Source organism: Glycine max, chromosome 10 (genome assembly GCF_000004515.6).
Source record: "Glycine max cultivar Williams 82 chromosome 10, Glycine_max_v4.0, whole genome shotgun sequence".
Taxonomy (NCBI): domain Eukaryota; kingdom Viridiplantae; phylum Streptophyta; class Magnoliopsida; order Fabales; family Fabaceae; genus Glycine; species Glycine max.
In genome coordinates, this window is record NC_038246.2 from 15344102 (window position 1) to 15364422 (window position 20321).

At 35.5% G+C, this 20321-nt stretch overlaps 1 protein-coding gene across 1 annotated transcript; it reads right to left on the reverse strand.

Moving 5' to 3' along the window:
* Nucleotides 1–12950: 12950 nt before the first annotated feature.
* Nucleotides 12951–19807, reverse strand: LOC102660788 (uncharacterized). The gene is given in 7 exon segments (XM_006588947.3): nt 12951–13115; nt 14994–15265; nt 15268–15325; nt 15444–15522; nt 19343–19461; nt 19567–19629; nt 19736–19807. Coding segments are annotated over 7 exon segments (810 nt in total). The 5' UTR covers nt 19790–19807.
* Nucleotides 19808–20321: the final 514 nt, after the last annotated feature.

The window sequence follows — 20321 nt, forward strand, 5'->3', positions numbered from 1 at the left end:
TCAACTTAAGCCATTCCTCACGAACCCTTCTTTAGTGGACGTAGTGGTGGAAGAGACTTCCTTACTCCACCCTACTCTTCCTCCACCATGACTTAGGGAGTTCTTCTTTTCCTATCTCCTTCTTTGCTTTTATTACACTTGTCCAATTCTATTTGATGGTTTAATTGTTTTAATCTCTTAATTGTGCTACATTGAGGACAATGTGTTGTTTAAGTATGGGGGGAGTGTTCTTTGGTTTTTGTTAGTTTTGTTGGTTTTGTTAATTTGTTAGTTGTGTTAATTTGTTGATGTGGATTAGTTTCGTCGGATTTTTAGTTTAATATTTTGGGTCAATTCTGTGCGCATGTACGACTTTGCATGTTTTTCTTTGAATCATAGGATAAGTTCAAGAAATGGGTAATTTTTTTGAAAATAAAAGTTTTTAACATTTTGTGACTTGAAATCCTTGATTCTCCTCTACATGTCATGATAGTTTTGAAAGCTCAATTTGAAAGTGATGAGTTTACCTTTGTGAGAATTTGAGCCATCCATCATCATAATCATTTGGTGTGTTTTGCCCCATTGATTGCTTGCACAATAGCCTTGGCTTGATTCTTGTTGATGCTTCCTAATTCACATGCATATTTGGATATGATTGAGGCAATTTTGTTCTTATAAGCTTCTAGCCAAATGGACTTACCTTGACTTAATTCCTTTGATAGCCCTTTTGAGCCTTGTTTCCCTTTCCTTCTTTTGAAGCTCACTACAAGCCTTAAGTGAAAAACCATGATATCACCATATCCTTAAGGAATTTTGGAGCTTTGGAATTGTTTTGGGAATAAGTGTGGGGGTTTTTGTTTCATGGGATAACATGTTTTGTTGGCCATGTTTGAGCCATACTTGATGTACATTGCATATTGGTTAAATGTTGGACATGCTGAATATGATGCTGTTTCTCAAAGGCTACAGACTAAAAAAAAAATTATTAAAAAAAAATCAAGAAAGAAAAAGAAAAAGCAGTAAAGTTGAGTGAATAAGATCTTAAATGACAAAAGAATGATGAGGCGCTTGGTTCTACTCTTTATGTTTAAATTTTATCTTTACTTCTTTTTATTTTCTTATGTTTACTTAATATGCACGTATTCCCCATTGCTCCTCTATTCCTTTGGGATTCAACCACTTATTCCATATTTTTCCATACCTTGTCCTTGGCCCCATTACAACCTTAAAAGACCTTTTGATCCTCATGTGCTTGTGTTTATGGGTTGATTGTCAATTTTAGAATCTTGCAAAGTTTATGTGGTGTTTGTTTTCATGGGTGCTTTGAGGGTAAATAATAGCCTAGACACTTGAGAGATAGAGTGTATATCTTGTGAGGCTTTATCACTTTTTCATTCTTGAGCTGATTAACTATTTTGCCATGATTGGGTTGCTTGGATGATTTTCATGAATGTCTTGACTTTTCGGATCTCCTTATGTTAGATGTTACCCATTCCTTTCATTCCTTGATGTTCATTGAGAAATATGTGAATGTTTTCGTTTGCCTCTCTTTGATATCCTTGGATTTTGTTCTTTGTTTCATTTTGCCCAGGAGTGCAAAAGGCTAAGTATGGGGGGTTTTGATGTGCCATCATTTTCTTCTATTTTCTAAACCCTTTTTGCACCATTTTAATTACTGATTGGTCTTAATTGTCAATTAATTAGGCAGTTTTATTATTTGGGCTCATTTAGCTAATTTGATATTTTTAATCTAATTTCAGGAATTAATGAAACATTGGGCTTAATCTGGATTTTGGTTGTGGACTTGAAGAGGGCAAATGAAGCAACGCTTCCCTTAGTTAAATTCTAATTAGGAAATTTCGCAATTTTATTTTATGTGGTTCAGTGTTTATTTCGTTTTGGGCCAGAGTATTGTAATAGGGCCCAGTGACTTTGAGTGACTCTTTTAAAATAGCATCCTTGGGATTCGTGCAGGGCATTTTGTTAGACTATTATTCAGAGCTTAGGGTTTATGGTTTTGAAGTTTTTCTGTTCTAATGCTACTGTTTCGTTCTTAATGCAATTTTCAATTTCCTGCTTCTAATAACAATTTCGTTCTTGTTTCTTCTTCTACTTTCATTTACATTTCTGTCTCATTTCCGTTTCTGTTCATCTACGTTTCTGTTTCTTTACGTTTCTGCTTCATGTTTCATTTACGTTTTCTGTTTGAATCTATGGAAGGCTAAATATTCTGGTGTTGTTTCCTTCTGAGGACGAAGCCAAACTCTCTTTGAGGTTTCGTTTATAATGTGGTTCCCTGGCAGTTTTCCCTTCACCAGTTAACCCAAATTCGTGAACATTAATCAGTGCACGCTTTGTGTTCGATTAATTGCCTCTGAGCCTAACTTGCGTTCATGCTTAATGGACGAAGGGCTAACTGGTGTATGTGGTGCCTAATCACGTATTGACAACCCTAAGTTGATTTTCGCTTAGTAAATTGAAATAGGGTTGGATTAAGTGGTTAACTGTTAGGGACAAATTCTCCATAACCCAGGATAAGAGAATGGCTTCTGAATTAGAGGAAACAACCCATTTTTAATATTATTAGTTTCGTATTCCAGTTTACTTGTTCTGCTCCTTAAATCACAAAACAAACAAACCCCCCCCAATCGTTACTGTTACTGCTACTGCAAGTATATTATGAACATTTGGTTTATCATTGCTCGTTGGGAAACGACCTAGGATCACTTCCTAGTTACTGCATTATCATGTTTATTTGATTCGGGTACGGCCTCGATCACTATATTTAATGGTGATGTTATTAAGGGCTCTACAATCGGGACAGCACAAGGACTCATACTATCTCTTACCCAACCTTTGCTAATGAGTTCATCCACTTGTCTTTTAATCTCTTTGGTTTCTTGTCGAGTACTTCTATAGGCTGGCCTATTGGGCAAAGAAGCTCCTGGAATGAGATCAATTTGATGCTCAATTCCCCTCAAAGGTGGTAGTCCACTTGGCACATTTGATAGAAACATGTCCTGAAAACCCTGCAAAAGAGTTTTAACACTAGAAGGCACTTCAAAATCATCAAAAGTGTTAGTGGTCAAAATCTGATTTTTGCAAAACAAGATGTATAGTGACTGTTTAGCATGAAACACCCTCGTGACCTCACTTTTTGTGGCTAAATAGCTCATCCTCACTTCAAGTGTTTCACTCTTCTTTTGTTCACTTTTTTTCCTCTCAAGTGTTTCCCTCCTTTTCTCACTTTCAAGTGTTTTGCTCACCTTTTCTTTTTCTCTTTTCTCTTGAAGAAGTTTTTCTCTCATTTTCTTTTGATCCTCACACACTTCTTGTGGACTAAATGGTTTGAGCACAATCTTTTTGTCTTGGTGCACGAAAGAGATCTTGTTGGTGTAACCGTCATGATTGGATCTTTTATCAAATTGCCATGGTCTCCCCAAAAGTAATTGACTGGCCTCCATAGGAACAACATCACAAAGTACCTTATCATTGTATTTCCCAATGGAAACGTCCACTTCAACTTGCTGCTTTACTTGTACCTCCCCATCCTTACTAAGCCATTGAAGTTTGTATAGCCTAGGATGTGGTTTAGTAGCTAAATTTAGCTTTGACACTAATCTAGCACTAGCCACATTGGTGCAACTACCTCCATCAATGATCACCATGCACACCTTGCCATTGATTAAACATCTAGTGTGAAAGATGTTTTCTCTTTGGTTCTCCTCCTCATGCTTCAATTGACCACCAAGTAACCGTCTAATCATCAACAAATCTTCCTCCGGAGTCTCCTCTTCCTCTACGTACTCACTCTCCTCTTCCTCTTCAACATCGGATTTACTTATATATTCTCCATCTCTAAGAACGATTGACCTTTTGTTAGGGCACTCATAAGCATAGTGTCCTAGGCCTTGGCACTTGAAACACTTCACATCTCTACTCCTTTTAGAGGGTTCCTCTTGGGACTTTGAGCGAGTTTTTGATGAGGTAGGTGTGGAACTACTAGAAGTAACATCCCCATCTTTCTTACCTTTGTCTTTCCAACTAGAAGAACCAAAGTTGGTAAAACTCCTCTTAGCCACTCCTTTCCTTTTTAATTGTTGCTCTACTTGGATTGCTTTGTGAAGCAAATCATCCATTTCAACAAACTTCTACAGCTCAACAATATCACGAATATCATTAGTCAAACCATTAAGAAATCGAGCCATAGTTACCTCCTCATCTTCTTCAATCTTTGCTTGAATCATAAGCACATCCATTTCCTTGAAATACTCCTCAACCCCCTGGTTGCCTTGGGTTAGTTTTTGGAGCTTGAATTTCAAATCCCTTAAGTAACTAGCCGGCACATACCGCTTCCTCATGATCCTTTTCATCTCTGCCCATGTATCAACCATTGGCTCTTCATTTCTTGCTCTCTCCTTTTGTAACTTGTTCCACCACACAAGAGCATAGTCGGAAAACTCCGTGGCGGCAAGCTTCACCTTTTGGTCCTCCTCATAGTTGTTGCATGAGAAAACATGGTTTATTTTCATCTCCCACTCCAAGTAGGCCTCTGGATCATTCTTTCCTTTAAAGGGAGGAATGTTGAGTTTAATACCATCAATTCGGTTTTGTCTAGGAACACCATCATTCCCTCTCCTCCTCCTTTCTTCTTCATTATGATCTCTATTCTCCATTTGATCCAACCTCTCATGGAGCGCATCATCTCGTTGTTTCATTAATCTCTCCAAATGTTGCATCAAAGCTTGCATTTGCAATTACGAAAGCCCCACTCCATCATTAGGATTTGTTCCTGCCATCTCAAACAAACAAATCAAACGTAACAAGACAATTATAGTTGCTATTAGAATACCTCACCCACTCAAGTGTATCACACAATTATGGCTTTTCTCTAATGAAACACTCTTTCCTTTTACCACTCTAATTCCCCTTGAGTTCTTAGGCAATTCAAGAGATTATGGCCACAACAAAGAACAATTCACCAATATGTGTAAGGTAAGGCTAGAGAGACAAGGAAAAGGTTAACCAAGAAAAAGGCTAACAATGTTTTTAGGTACAAATGAAGGAAATAAAATTCAGAATTTAGGAATTCAAGTAACAATCCTTCATGTAACCAATACATTACCTTAAGGAGATTTTTTTTAAAGTTCTTCAAGCATGAACCATTCAGCCCATATTTTTTTTAAAAATTTTGCTTATACGAATTTCTGCTTTTTTTTTATAACAAAGAGATCAAAAGGCTTAACTTTTGCAGTGGTTCAACCTAAAAAAATATGAATAAGAAGGTAATATAAATGGCAAAAAGAATAAAGAAGGATGTTACCCAATATTTCCAGCAAAGGAAGCGTTCATCCTAGAACCTGGCTCTAATACCAAATGATATGAACCTTCATTGCACAAAGGCTGACTTAGGATCTTCTAGGATTAAACCTTGATGGAAAATGCGGAAATTGATTAAAGAAAGGATGGAAAATTGGCAAGATTTAAGGGTTGGGCGGTGGCTAATTTTGCGGGCCTTGATAAGGTGATTCTTGGCATAAAATGGAAGAATGATATGATAAAACGTAGGTTAAGTGGTGGTTGGACAGAAATATAGAAATGGCAATAACTCAAGCTACAGGGCTCCAAATGAGGTGATTCCAAAACGAGGTGAAAGATCTCGTTTTGAAATTCAGTTTAGGCTCAAGAATCACTTAATTTGAGCGCGTAAAATGAGAGTTATGACCACAAGATAATTCTGGGCAGAAGTGGATTTTCTGGAATTGTGGTTTGAAAGAACAAGGTTGAAGATGAAAGGAAGGAAAGAATCACTCTTTCCGGCGAGGGCAACACACAAAGGTTATGAAAGTCCTTTGATATAGCCAGGGTTTTCTTGAATCACTCAAGAACTTAGGAGAATCACTCTCACTAAGATAAAAGAGATAAACTCTAATTTTCTGAATAAAACTCAACTTGTGTTTATTGATAAAATGGTTCATCTTATATAGAAGCTTTACATCAAATTTTAGTAATGATCCACTAACCTAGAATTAAAAGAACTTAATGCCACTAACCTAGGGAACTAAAAGAACTTAATGGCTGAGTATAACTGAAATTGTGGCAACCAAAAGTCACCCCAAACAACCATCAAGTCAGCTACCATTTGGTCTCCCAAAAGGCTGATGCCTAGGTTGCCAATTGGGCCCTTATTACAACTTTAACTAAATCAAACTAAAGTCGTTTTAGTTGATTAACCAAAAACATATTTTTTGGTCAGCCAACTTTACAAGGATTGGACCATTATTTAGACAAACTAAACACTCTAAAATTGAGACAGAGTGGTGCCATTTAGTCCTCCTCCATTTGAGCCATGATACAACTCACAACCTTGGACTTTTCTCCTTGAAACTTGGGCTTGTATTCAAATAGTGTGGACAACACTTGTTGAAGAGCTTCCTTGGCTTTCCTTGCTCTAACCCTTGTCATAGGTCCTCCAAGTCCTTCAAGTGGATCCTTGCCGTTGCTCTTGGTCATGTCCTCATCACTATGTGATAGTACTTGAGCAACACTGTTTCCTTGGTCTGGTATGTGTTGGCAACCTGTTCGTGGACAAGCTGTGAGTCTGGGTAGAATCATAGCCACTTGGCTCCAACTTCCCTATCTAGCTTTAGACATGCAATGAGTGCCTTGTACTCTGCCTGATTGTTTAAGGCTCTGAAGTTGGGCTTGAGGGCTTGCTCTAGAGTGACATTGTCAAGGCCTTCGAGGATGATCCTTGCCCTGCTTCCTTTTACGTTGGACGCACTGTCAACGTAAAAGGTCCACCAATTTGGGGTGGTTGTGTTGTTTCCAACGCATTGTACCAAAAAGTCAGCCACAAATTGGTTCTTCATGGGGCTGCACGGTTTGTACTAAATGTCAAACTTTGATAGTTCGACAACCAAGCTACAATCCTTCTTGTGAGTTCAAGCTTTCTCAAAACCTGCTTGATGGGGTAGTTCGTCTTGACTACGACTTGATGACTTTGCAAGTAGGGCCTGAGTTGTCGTGCCGAGGTGATGAGTGACACCCTCTACCCCGACATATATATAAATAAATAAAATATATAAAAATATCGGTAACCAAATTCACACGGGTAAAAGGTTCGCATTCACTTTACTATTATCAATTAAAACTTATTAAAACATATTCGGCTCATAATAAGGCCGTCAAAATTTACAAAAATATTTTGTTAAATCAGTGAGATAAAATAAAATAGACTAACATCATGCAATTAATATAAAAACTTATGCCCCACTGTCACATCCTATCAGAGCATTGTGTCCCGACGTCCTTCAGCACAAGGTTCCTTAAAGCACTTGACCTAGCCATCTGCTCCTCCGAACACAAAGTTCAAGATCATCACAGGATCCAAACACAAACAACACACGGGGAGTGAGTTATCACATTCTTAACTAATAGAGAAGCAAGACAACTAGATATACATATCATATAAACAAAATAAAACTTACATAAATATAACTCACATAATTCCACCACTTTGTCATTCAAAATTCACCTTTTAATCATCAATCACACTTTTCAATCATCAATCACATTACACAAGAATCACACACTCCGATCAAGACATAATAACACATCAATTTCATAATAAACAATTAGCAAGCGTATGCAACAGTTATGCTAAGACTCAATCCTATATGCAATGTGGTACCATGTTAGTGAAAAACCATCCTGGGGCACTTAGGAGTACATAACAAGACACACCATACAATGGGTTTGTCAGGTCACTCTCACTAAGTAAGATCATAGGGAGACTAGTTAGGGTCACGATGTTTTGCGAGGATGCTCCAACCATATGGGATCAACATAGGCTTAAAGGAGCACTCAAACCCGATGACCCCCAAGGCCTACACTTCAAAGAGTCCGTCAGGGCCTCTCCCTCCTGATTTAGGTCCAACCCCTAAAATAATTTTGCATGCAGACACTGCTCATGAATTATACAATACCCACGACCTCACACTCGTGTTTTAAACACGTTCAACACAATTGCGCTACGATTTAACACTGGTTCCTAAATAGGAAACCTACAGTTTCTCTTTAACATTGGTTCTTAATTAGGAACCTACATTTTCCCTTTAACACTGCGCATCAACGTTTTTCTCAAGATAACACTGGTCGGGTTATTGTACAATTCATAGCTTACAACACAAGTAATATCACATCAAGTGTTAACTACACACTTATCCACAACCAAAACTCATTCACAATTTCATATCTCATAGTGTCACAATCCACCATCACATGTTTACACGTATCTCACAAATTAACACATGTTCAACTTTACACTTATACTTAATCTCAATAACAATATTATAATCTCAAAGCAACATGTTATTCCACAATTCATCACATATTCCATTTATAAACACTGCTCATGAATTACACAATACCACGACCTCACACTCATGTTTCAAACACGTTTAACACATTGCGCTACAATTTAACACTGGTTCCTAACTAGGAACCTACACTTTCTCTTTAATATAACGCATAAACATTGGTCGGGTTATTGTATAATTCATAGCTCACAATACGATTATTGTAACATCAAGTGTTAAACACATCTACTTATTCACAACCAAATATCATACCCATAATTTAACATCTCATAACATTCCTAATGATATTCATAAGGTACAACATACACATATTTATCAAATCTAACCATAATATTCTCAAACTCCAACAATTAATAATTTTTGGAATCATACTATAACAACTCTACAATATTATTTACATAAAATATTAATATAAATAAATATATAACTAATTCTATATATATAAACTAGCATACATCATATTGGATCACTAATTTCAAAGTAAGCTTTCAATGCACAAATTGTAAATAATTATATGAACACTTTGGTCAATTTCAATTATGATATTAATTTAAAACTATATAAAAAAAACCTAAAAAGCATGAAAAAGAGAAAATACAAAATCAATATCTCACTCTAAATTTCTCCTTACTTTATATTCATCAATTCATGCTAATTAGAAAAATGCTCGATTTATAGGGTTCACACTCGATACAATAGCATATTAATTTCACAAAAATTGGTTTGTCAAACATATATAATTCACAATTATAATTATAAGGATAGAATCAAAAATGATGGAAACACCCTAAAACTCATTCCAATTAATACTCTAAGGATCCCTACACATGTTCTCACTAATCCCCAATTGTGAATAACTCATCCCTTACCTCGATGTAGTCGCTCAAGCATTCTCCATTATCCATTGTGGTGTTTTTGGTGCTTTCTAGAGCTCCTCCTCCGATTGTTCTGTTAGGGTTCCCAACACTAGGGAGAATGAGAAGGGATTGAGGTCTCTATTCTGTATTGCTTCGTGCGATTCATCTTTCTCTCTCCATAGACATTACTCTGCAAAACCCAATGTGAAGACGTGCACAAATGACTCTCGAACAACATATAAAATTTTCACTACAATCCAACGGTTGACGAGTCCAGGATCGTAGTTTTACCGAAACAATTTTGGGTTTCTACTGGAAAGGAAAAAGCTACGATGCAAAGGGTATTTCTCTCAGCTCCGACATTATTTCAAAATTCCCAACGGTGAGAATGCTCGTAATTGAGTTGTTAACCTGTTGCTTAAATTTCACAACGATCCGACGGTGAATGAGTCCAAGATCGTTGTTTTCTGAGACAAGTTTGGTGGTCTGCAGGAAAAAGAGAGGGTTTTGAGAGGAGAAGGGGGAAAACGAAAATGAGGGAAAGAGGCACCCGTCAGTGTAAAAAATGACCTAACGCTATTTATAGCTAGGTTTTACTCTATTTATTTATTATTTTATAAAACAAACTCTATTTTATTCTCTATCAAACAAATAAATAAAATACCCTTTTTATTTTCTCTCAAATCATTATTTTTATTAATAATTATATCTCCTTATTTATTTATTTATAAAATCTCATCATTTTTCTAAAACTATATTTTATTATAATTATTTTTTTTTAAATTAGCTTATGAAAAATGGGATGTTACAATGAGTGTTAGCACCACCTTTTCAATCATTTGGTAGCACTTCTCGGCGTCATGGAACATGCGGCTGGTAAAATAACGGGGTACCGAACTTCACACATCGACTTGGAGATGTGTCTTTGACAGGAGGGAGGACATGCAAAATAAAGTACTCTGACGCTCAAGTAAAAATATGTGTAAGGAAAGAAAAACAAGCATATGCTTAAATGGTGCTTGTATAAGCGAAACAGAAAGAAAGGGGCACATGCTTGGTGTCATGCGTTGAATGTGTGAGCAGGTCGTGTAGAGTGGTTCGATGAAACTTGTATTTATAGTAGGACTGACATGGAGGTGGACATGTGTCTTTAAGTGTCACGTAAGACGTCACATAGATTTTGTGGGTCCTAGACAATACACAACTTGAGTTGTTTGTACTTGACTTCCATCCATTCTATTTGAACATTTTATTAAATAGGACGGTCAACAATTACATATAGGACACTCATAATTAAAAGTTGAATACATGGCCACATAAAACAATTAATTACCTTCCCAAATATTCTTTCACCAAATCGATGCCAGGATTTGCAACATCTTGGTTCCAAAAAAAACATTAGAGATTCCCATCACACCTGTAACATTATTTAATGTGTTTTATTTTTTCCCCATTTTTGTCAAACTCAATAAGGCTATCCTTCTCAATAACATGACCAATAACATCTGCACTGAAAACATTTAAAATCAGATTTTACATACATTAATAAAACATAAAACAAAATATAGAAAGAGTGGACTACTAACCTAACAACAAATCTTCCTTGACAATAGACAAAATGTATTTAAAATCAATGAAATCAAATTGGTACTTTGGAATCTCATTTGCATCTATTGGAACACATTTTGTGTCTTCCATGAAGTTTAACTTGAACATATATGGTTTGTTGTTTTGAACCTGGTATCATTCGGAGCTACCAAAAAATACTTAATGAAATAAGCCGACCCTTCATTGAATACCTTTTGGAACTTGGGAATATAAGCTTTTTTGATAGAGGCATGAATTTTTCCACTCTACATAATAAATAAAAAAATTATACATTGATCAAAAACCAAAAACTTATATGGTTCTGTTTGTTTGCCTTTTCATCTATGAAAATCATTTCCAAACTGTCAATCTCGTTTTGTTTGTGATACTCAAGCAGTGTCCATAGACAAATTACTCTAACTTTGATCCTCCATTTTATTTTACCCGAGCCAATTGCACCTATGAATGAGAAGGGTGCAGCCATAATGCAAATTCATGGACTCAACCTCAACTATAGAAACTCAACTTCAGGCTCAGCTATATTGTTGGTTTTGTGGAGGAAATTATAAAAAGACAGAGGAGAAAAAAGAGACAATACGTATGCTGAGGAAATAGAATTATTCTATTCTAATTCAAATTGTTCTCAACAGCGATACAATAAATAGCAAAAGATAAACTAATGAGATAACAAGATATTAGTAAAATAGAATATTAAAACTAACTTGCTCCTTAAAGATAGGAACCACTTATTGACTAGGTTAATCCATTAAAACTGACTTACTTCTAAAATATAGGAAACCAACTTATTTACTAAATCCTATTTTAAAAACTGAAAAATAAAATATTATGCAGTTACAAAAGTATATCTTCAACACTCATCCTTGCTTTTGGAACTGCAAACTCCAATTCTTTGCCTTAAGAGTTCAAGTTTGTTGATAGGTAGTGACTTTGTAAACATGTCAGCCTATTGATCTTTAGACTTGCAGTAAATTAAGTTTACTTCTCCATTTTGTTGCATCTTTATCAAATAATAGACCTTGATATTGAAATATTTAGTCTTCCCATGACACACGGGATTGTTTGCAATAGCAATGGCTACTTGATTGTCAACAAAAATTCCAGTTTTGTTCTTTTGAGAAAATAGAATTTTTGGCCTTGTTGTAGTGAGATACATTAGACATCCAATCAAGCTCCCATAATATCCTTCATCAATGTTATCAACACCTTCTTCCTTGCTGAACTTCTCCTTTTGATTCATTGATGTGCTAACAGATTTACATTCCTCCATTTGAAACTTCTTCAAATTTTCTTTTGCATATTTCCTTTTTTTCATGTTTAGCATTCTTTCAAGATGACAATGACCAAGTCTCTTGTGCCAGAGTTCCGTGGGTGTGACTTGAGTGAAATAGGTTGTATGCTCTTCCTTTGCTGGATCAAATGAAAAGCTTTTACCTTTCATTTTAACCCTTAGAACTTCTCGGCCAACAATGTCATAGATAAAGAAATGTTGATGTTCAAAGGACACTTTAAATCCCTTTTTAATCAACTGACCTACACTTAGCAAGTTTTGGTCAATGTTAGGTACATAAAGAACATCTGATATTAGTTTGATACCTGAACACGTTGAAATTGCAACAATTCCTTTTCCTTTTACTGGAATATAGCCACCATTCCCAATTTTGACCTTTGAGACATTAGTTGGCTTCAAATCCTTGAATAGAGTCTTATCATATGTCATGTGGTTTGTACAACCACTACCAATCAACCAACTTTCACTTGATTCACTACTCAAGAAGCATGTGGCCACAAACAGTTGGTCCTCCTCGTCTTGATTAGCAATCTGAGCTCCCTCATCATGGTGATTTTTGTTGGGGCAGATCACCGCTTCACGCCCTATTTGGTTGCACTTGTTACATTTTGCATCTGGTCTCCTCCAACATCTGAAAGGTGCATGACCTTTTTTGCCATAATCATGACAAGGTGGATAATTTTTCTTTTTATCCTTACCTTTGTTTTGGTTGTTTGCACTATTTTCGCTGCTTGCTGGTTGGTTCTTCTTGAAAAAATTATTTTTGTTTTCATCAACTTCATGATGTTTGGCGGGCAAAGCACCTTCGACAACATGATCTTGCCTCATCAACCTTCGCTACTCTTGAGCTTGCAGGGCATGTATCACTTCTACCAATGTGATTTTTGACAGATCCTTTGTGTTCTCCAATGAAGCTATAGATGCTTCATACCGCTCCAACACCGTTATCAAAATTTTCTCTACAATTCTCGAATCAGCAAAATCACTTCCCAACAACTTTATCTTGTTGGCAATACCCAACAATTTGTTTGAGTATTCTTTGATTGTCTATGACTCTTTCATCCTTTGAAGCTCAAATTCCCTCCTTAAATTCAGCACTTGCATGCTTCGTATTCTATCATCTCCAGCGTATTCCTCTTTCAGATAATCCCAAATTGCTTTGGGTAATTTAAGAGTCATGATTCTGATGAATATCATTTGTGAAACACCAGTGAACAAACATGGCCTCTCCTTTGCCTTCTTCATCTTTTTTTCCTTGTGACACAACTAGAAAAATGACTTTTTACGACGGTTGTTAAGTGCTTTTAACGACGGTTGTAAACCGTCGTTGTATATAACGTCGTTGAAACGAAAGTTCTTTTTACGACGGTTATTACCGAAAAATCGTCTTTGAATGGTATGTCTGCTTGGACATTCAAAGACGGTTATTACTTAATAACCGTCTTTGAATGTTGCGTCTGCTTGGGCCTTCAAAGACGGTTATTAGATAATAACCGTCTTTGAATGCTGCGTCTGCTTCGACATTCAAAGACGGCCATTACATAATAATCATCCTTGAATGTTGTGTATCAAAGACGGTTATTATATAATAACCGTCTTTGAATGTTGTGTCTGCTTCGACATTCAAAGACGGTCATTATATAATAACCGTCTTTGAATGTTGTGTGACACATCATTCAAAGACGGTCGCTAGATAATAACCATCTTTAAATTCTTTGTCTGCTTCAACATTCAAAGACGGTTGTTATGTAATAACCGACTTTGAATGCAGTGTCTTCAATGATATAATTGCGATTTTTAGATAATTCGGTATCTGAATTCCCCACGGAATCACTCCATGACTTGACAAACAATAAAATAAATGACACCTAACTAACACTATTAAAGCCATGGCACGAAATTGAAGTCAATTTTGGGGGAAATTGATTTAATATGTTCTTAAATGTTATAATTTAATTTTGATGTCAACTAAAGAATAAAAGATCATAAGTCATCCAAACTAACTAAATAATTTAGATCATCAATGATTAATAAACTTAGCTTAGGAAAGAATCCCAAACAAATACATGAAACAATGCTTACAATTAGTCATAACGACCAAACAACAATGTTTCCAAATGAAAAACAAGGTGATAAATAGCACTCAAAACAGAGCCGTTGTTGGGAGCAATTAATTTATCTTGCACTGCAGACCAATAATTAATTAAACACCAACTCAATCATTGGAAACCAAGAATCATGAGTGTTAAACATGCAAACCAAAAACCAACACGATCAAATGGTGAACAAATCTCCATAAGCACTTATGCGAGAAATAAATAAGAAGAAAAACCGAGTTTATGCACAAGTTAAAAATCAGCTTCTGGAGAAACTAAAATGAGAAAAGTTTTACAAATTCACTTATGCATATTCTTCTTATGATAACACATGATCATATAATTCATACCCCAAAAGAGCAAAAAAAAAAAAAGTATATATTAAGTCGTAAAACTATAATTTAGGAAAACGTACAATAATGGCATTTAGAATTATGTAAGTTACTATTCAAATTCAAATCTTATAAATTGTAACCAAACATAACTGAAGAAAATACAAGATTGAAAATGTCTTCCACCCTCATAGACTGCTTTTAATTTTTTATCGAAAAGAAGTTTTTTTTAGGACAAAGTATCTTTTTTATACTGTCTTTAAATTATACTAGATCCGGATAAGAGAAACTTAATTGAATATTTCTAAGGAGATGTGATTTGTCAAGTTATTGGTATTCAATATAATCATGTGCATTCATATTCCTAATAAATGTAGCAAAGACCAAGAAACATGCCAAAACTCTACATCCTCACCACAACAGCCAATAGGACAACAACAAAAGTAAAATACCTCCCGCAGCTAACTCTCAGTCATGTTGAAGTGAAGATTCCCCACATACAATTTTCGGTCCACAACTCCATAGGGGCCAGTTACACCGGCTGCTCCACCAGAAGCATTAGATTGAACAAGGTTCTTTTCAGCTTTAGAAGGTTTCACCATTACAAGTTGTCCAAGAAGAAGTTGGCAACATAAGTCAATAAAGTTCCAATGGAGAAAAAATAGTTCAATAGGCAAGTCATCACAGTTCCAATGGCAAAAGTAGATCAAATTTAAAAGCAACTGACCTTGCCAGCTTTTGAAAAGAACTCATACACATCTGTCTCTGTTGCTTTTAGCGGCATCTGAGATCATCACCGAACAAATAGCCAATCATCAGAACAAGACACCAAATATCCAAATATGTAGAACTTATGAATTCATATAATTTAAAACAAACAAAAATAGGAACTTCCAATAAACCTGGTAGGCAAAAACAGTTCTCTGATCCCTTTCTGGGTCTGCCTTAGGTTCTGCAACCTCATTTTTATCCCTAAATCTCCTGCAACTCAAATTAAAATAAAGTTATTAAAAAAATAATAAAAGAAGTTCATATTAATTAATTTTGATGATCAGAAGGTATAATTTATAGCATAATTCCAAATATACACCATTAACATTACAGTCCAAAATTCCACCTAATTTGAGAGGGAGTGATGTCTCATTCTATCCGTATAATCCAAAGTATATTTTGTTAGCATATCATCCACCAAATCATCACTTAATAATCCTTACAATATTATGCATATACTTCAGGACCTATGGTCAGGATTTCCTTACTTTATTATTCTTTGAATTAATAAAGCCAAAATTGCACCAGGAACCTATCATAAACCAACCTGGCAGGATCCATTAAATAAATCAATGATATAAAATACTAATACCTGGAAATATATAATAACATAATACCTACATCATGAATCCGGCTAAATCTAAGAGTCAAAGTAGCCAAATGAATGCCTAAGGCCCCAAGGTAAGGTGTCTGAAGAGGTATCACCGCCTATTGGGACCATAGGAGTATCTTTCTGGTTCAAAAGAGAAATAGAAATACCTTTACATCTTATTCATAAATCATAACATTAGAAAAAGCCTAGCCAACTAACTTTACAGTCAGATACTAAAGCGTGTATAATAGTTATCATATTAAAAGAATAACTATTTTTTGGGACTCTTAGCAGCAAGGAACTTAGCATACAGTGAGTTGCACACATCATAATCTTTTATTTTTAGAATTAATGTAACATCACAAAGGGATTTCAATGCCTTGAGGCGATAGGCGCTTAAAACATAAAAGTATACACCTTAGTAAAGAAAACAGAGTTATGTTAATGCCTTGTGGCAACATAGCAATGATATGATTGATATACATTCTCAGGCCACCTCAAGGTCACTAATGGTATGCAAGTTGCAAAACAAAATCATATAAGAAATATATAACACGAAGAAGCTAAAATGCATAAAATCTACCCTCAAATAATACAAATCCAGTCACATTTTATTAAATCAAATAAAGCTATATTCCCAACTCAGTCCCCCCTTTCACCAGAAAAAAAGGACAAAACTCCAATTGTGATTAGTTAAAGTTCTTCAGGTGCTTTTGGGATTGTTCTCCAATCAAAATTGGTGTTTCACACTTTCACTACATTAATCCGCATCGTAAAGGTTTCCATTAAAGGTTGACAAAGATTACCAACATAAAACTTCAATTTTGATTACAGAATCAAAAGTGCCTACGACACTGTATATAAGTTCAGTCCTTGCATAGAATTACATGTTCATAAGATAGACATAATGGCATTCATATAAATCTTAAATAACTAAACATATCAACTAATTTAAGCTTTTGCAGTTTTGCTAATTAAGAGGGAAGCCACTATCAATTAGCAATGATGAAAGAAGTACATTAAATGCTTATAGAAAACACAATTAATTTAATGATTAAATTGCAGTTAAAAATCACATTGGTCTCAACTCTCAAATGACAAGCTTGAGAAAATTTTAAGAAAATAAGTACTAGCTCAAATGGTTAATAGTTTCTATAATTTTGAAAAGTATAATGTACATTAACATTAGTGACAAAATAGTAAATGGAGTAGTTATACCCGATCCAAGAAATATTTAGCAACATTGGGAAGATTATGTAATTCCTTTTTTGTCTTGTATGTTTCTTGAACAGCAGGATCTTTCCAGATTTCATCTACCATAGGAGCATACTCACGCGTTGCAGCAGGGAAGAAGGCCTCCAAATCTCCGATGGCCATAATATCCAGTAATCAGTCAGAAAAGTGCTTGAATCTTTGATTATAGAGTAAACACTCACCTTGTTTTCGTCAGCTGCTGTCTCTGCTAAATTTATTATACAATTAGATTCATTCACATAACTCTAGCCTTCGCTTTTTATTATACAATTAGAGACAAAAATTAAGGCACAATATATATATATATATATATATATATATATATATATATAGACACTTGTCATACCCTAATTTCGTCTGGGGATTATTATTTGATGATATACAATCTTTGATTGGCCGCTTCGAGACACTTGGCGTCCTTTGTTGCACAATGAATGAAGTCCCGAGACGTGTCAGAAATCAAAAGGAAGTAGGCTTGCGCAATCCGTGAAATTCCGTAATGTGGCGGAAATCGAAAAGAGGTGTTTTTGTGCAATCCGTAAGTTTCCGTAACTTCTTCGAAAGCTAAAAAAGAGTAAATACATAATCCATAAGGATTCGTAACCTTGCGGAAGAAAAATAAGTATCATTACGAAATTCGTGAAGTTTCGTAACGTTATGGAAAAATAATTACCAAAAAAAATAGAAGGGGGTGCATTTAGTAAAAAGGGGGGGTACAAATAGCAATCTGGCCCACTTGGGCCTTCCAGATCCTTCCTCCAGAAGGCTGTTGCTTCTGGAGGAAGCAACCTTGCTCGCCTGGGCGAGCTGGGTGTCAAGCTCCTCCCCTATTTTGCTATAAATAGGGGGAGGAGTGAAGAAGAAAGAGGTTCAACCCCTTAGGCACTTCTCTCTCTCTCGAAATTGCTGAGGAAAATTAGTTTCATGAAGAAAATTCAAGTCGAGGCGCTTCCGTAACGTTTCCGTGAGTAATTACGCGAAGATTCTCGACCATTCTTCAAGATTCATCGTTAGTTCTTCGTTTTCTTCAGTCTTCAACGGGTAAGTACCTCAAACCAAGCTTTTCAATTCATTTTATGTACCCGTGGTGGTCCACATTTTGTTTCATGTATTTTTATTCTCATTTTCATTTACTTTTTATACCCCCTTTTGACGTGCTTAAGCCATTTATTTAAGTCATTTCTCGCCTAATCTAAAAATAAAATAAATTTCCACCGATCGTTTGAATTGTATCATCCGTTAATTTCGGTTAAAATGAATTCCGATCGTTCGGTCGTGCCGTAACCACGTTGGAATTCAAAAAAGAGGTAAAATAATAATATAATAATCAAAAAATACCTTTTAGTAAAGTAAAGCGAAAAATCAATCGAACGTTTTCTCTTTGGGATTTCTCATTCTTAATTGAATTGACTAATAATTAAAGTGAAACTAAGGCTAAAATCAAACCCGCCAAGTCAAGCTCGTCCACAAAAATAGGTTTTTTGAAAGTTTATCATTTCAGTTTCTTACTAAGTAAAAAAGATCACTTTTAAGGTCCAACGCCTTAAAATGATCACCCTTCAAGTAAAAAAAATCGCTTGATTCACGCATAAGAAAGAACTACGTAGGTCAAATTTCCTCTTCGATGAAGGGTACGTAGGATCAAGAGCCCCGCTTTTGTCAACCTCAAAAAATAAAAAGAACTAAAAGTTAAGATAACACAATTTCCACAATTCTGAAAAATAGGTTGTTGTCCTTTGAGACAAACGTGAGAGGTGGTAATACCTTCCTCAAGTGTAAATACAACTTCCGAACTTAGAGTTTTCATTTTGACCAGTTTCCTTCGGTTTTTCCGACGTTTTCCATAAATAAACGTTGGTGGCGACTCCGCGCATCTTTCCTCCTTTGGAAAGCGCACCCGAGAGCCTCGCCCGCGAAGGGCACGTTGCGACAACACTTTATCATTACAACCTTTATCATTCGATATGGAGAATAAGCAAGGCAACTTTATTCCTTAAGGAATTTCTACTCCAATTCTAGCAATCTGCAGCAGGTAGCCAACTAAGACATAGACCAAAAGCCTCTTTCATATCTATATTTTGTGTCCTTTTTTTTTTCCTCGTTGACAAAGCACCTAAAATTTTTAGAGTGAATTCCATATGCAAAAACTATAGATTTTGAAAATAGACGATATCAGAAGGATACCTAGGAAGGCCATACAAAACAAGTATGGCTGTCACTTCACAACGACGGACCAGCCTAAAAGGCTCGGTTATGATATCTATGAGCTGGTATCCTGCTCCTATCCTTGGTCTCCTTAAAATCTGGAATTACAAAGAAACAAATAAAAGCCACTGCTTTATCAACATAGATATTTTATATGAGAATTAAAATCATCAATAAGACTGAAATTCACAAGAGATCCCTACAGTGGGAACAGTTTGCTCTTCGGACAAGCAAAGTCCTCTGGTTTCAGGTAAGTGATGATGACCCTACATTCAAAAGCAATGCAAAATTAGAACAATGGAAGGGGTATGATGTAAAGAAGAGAAATAAAAGGCAAAACATAGAATGAAAGTTGAAAACATTAACATTTACATTCTTCTCTCCCTCCATAGCCTCGTTCAGTGCTTGTCTCTCAACCAAAAGCATCGGAACTTGCTGCTCTATCTTTATATGTAAACCCAGCTCAAGTTGTGTACTTTTATTTTGAATCTTCCCCTCGCCTCATATGTGACATGCAACCCAGCTCCTTCATCAAGGGTATAATGCTTCAGCAGATTTTCAATTACATGAGCAAAGTAACCACATGTATCCCATGTCTGCAATATAACTCCAACCTAGTTACCCATTGATCATTAAACCAAACTCTTGTGGGTAATTGATTCTTGTAGCTATGATAAAATGGCCATGGAGCAGTAGCATGAACCTTGTAAGTTCACATTAGAGATAACATTAATCAAAATGTTTATTTTGGGAAGAATAATGTAATATATATATATATATATATATATAGAGAGAGAGAAAGAGAGATCAACAAAGAGTTCACATTAGACATAACTTTATTATCCATTAAAAAAAATTAATGATTTTATTTATAAACAACAAAAAATTTATTAAGGATTATGAATACTTACCTCAAGTGGATCAATACAGCCAAAATTTGGAATATTTAACCACAACA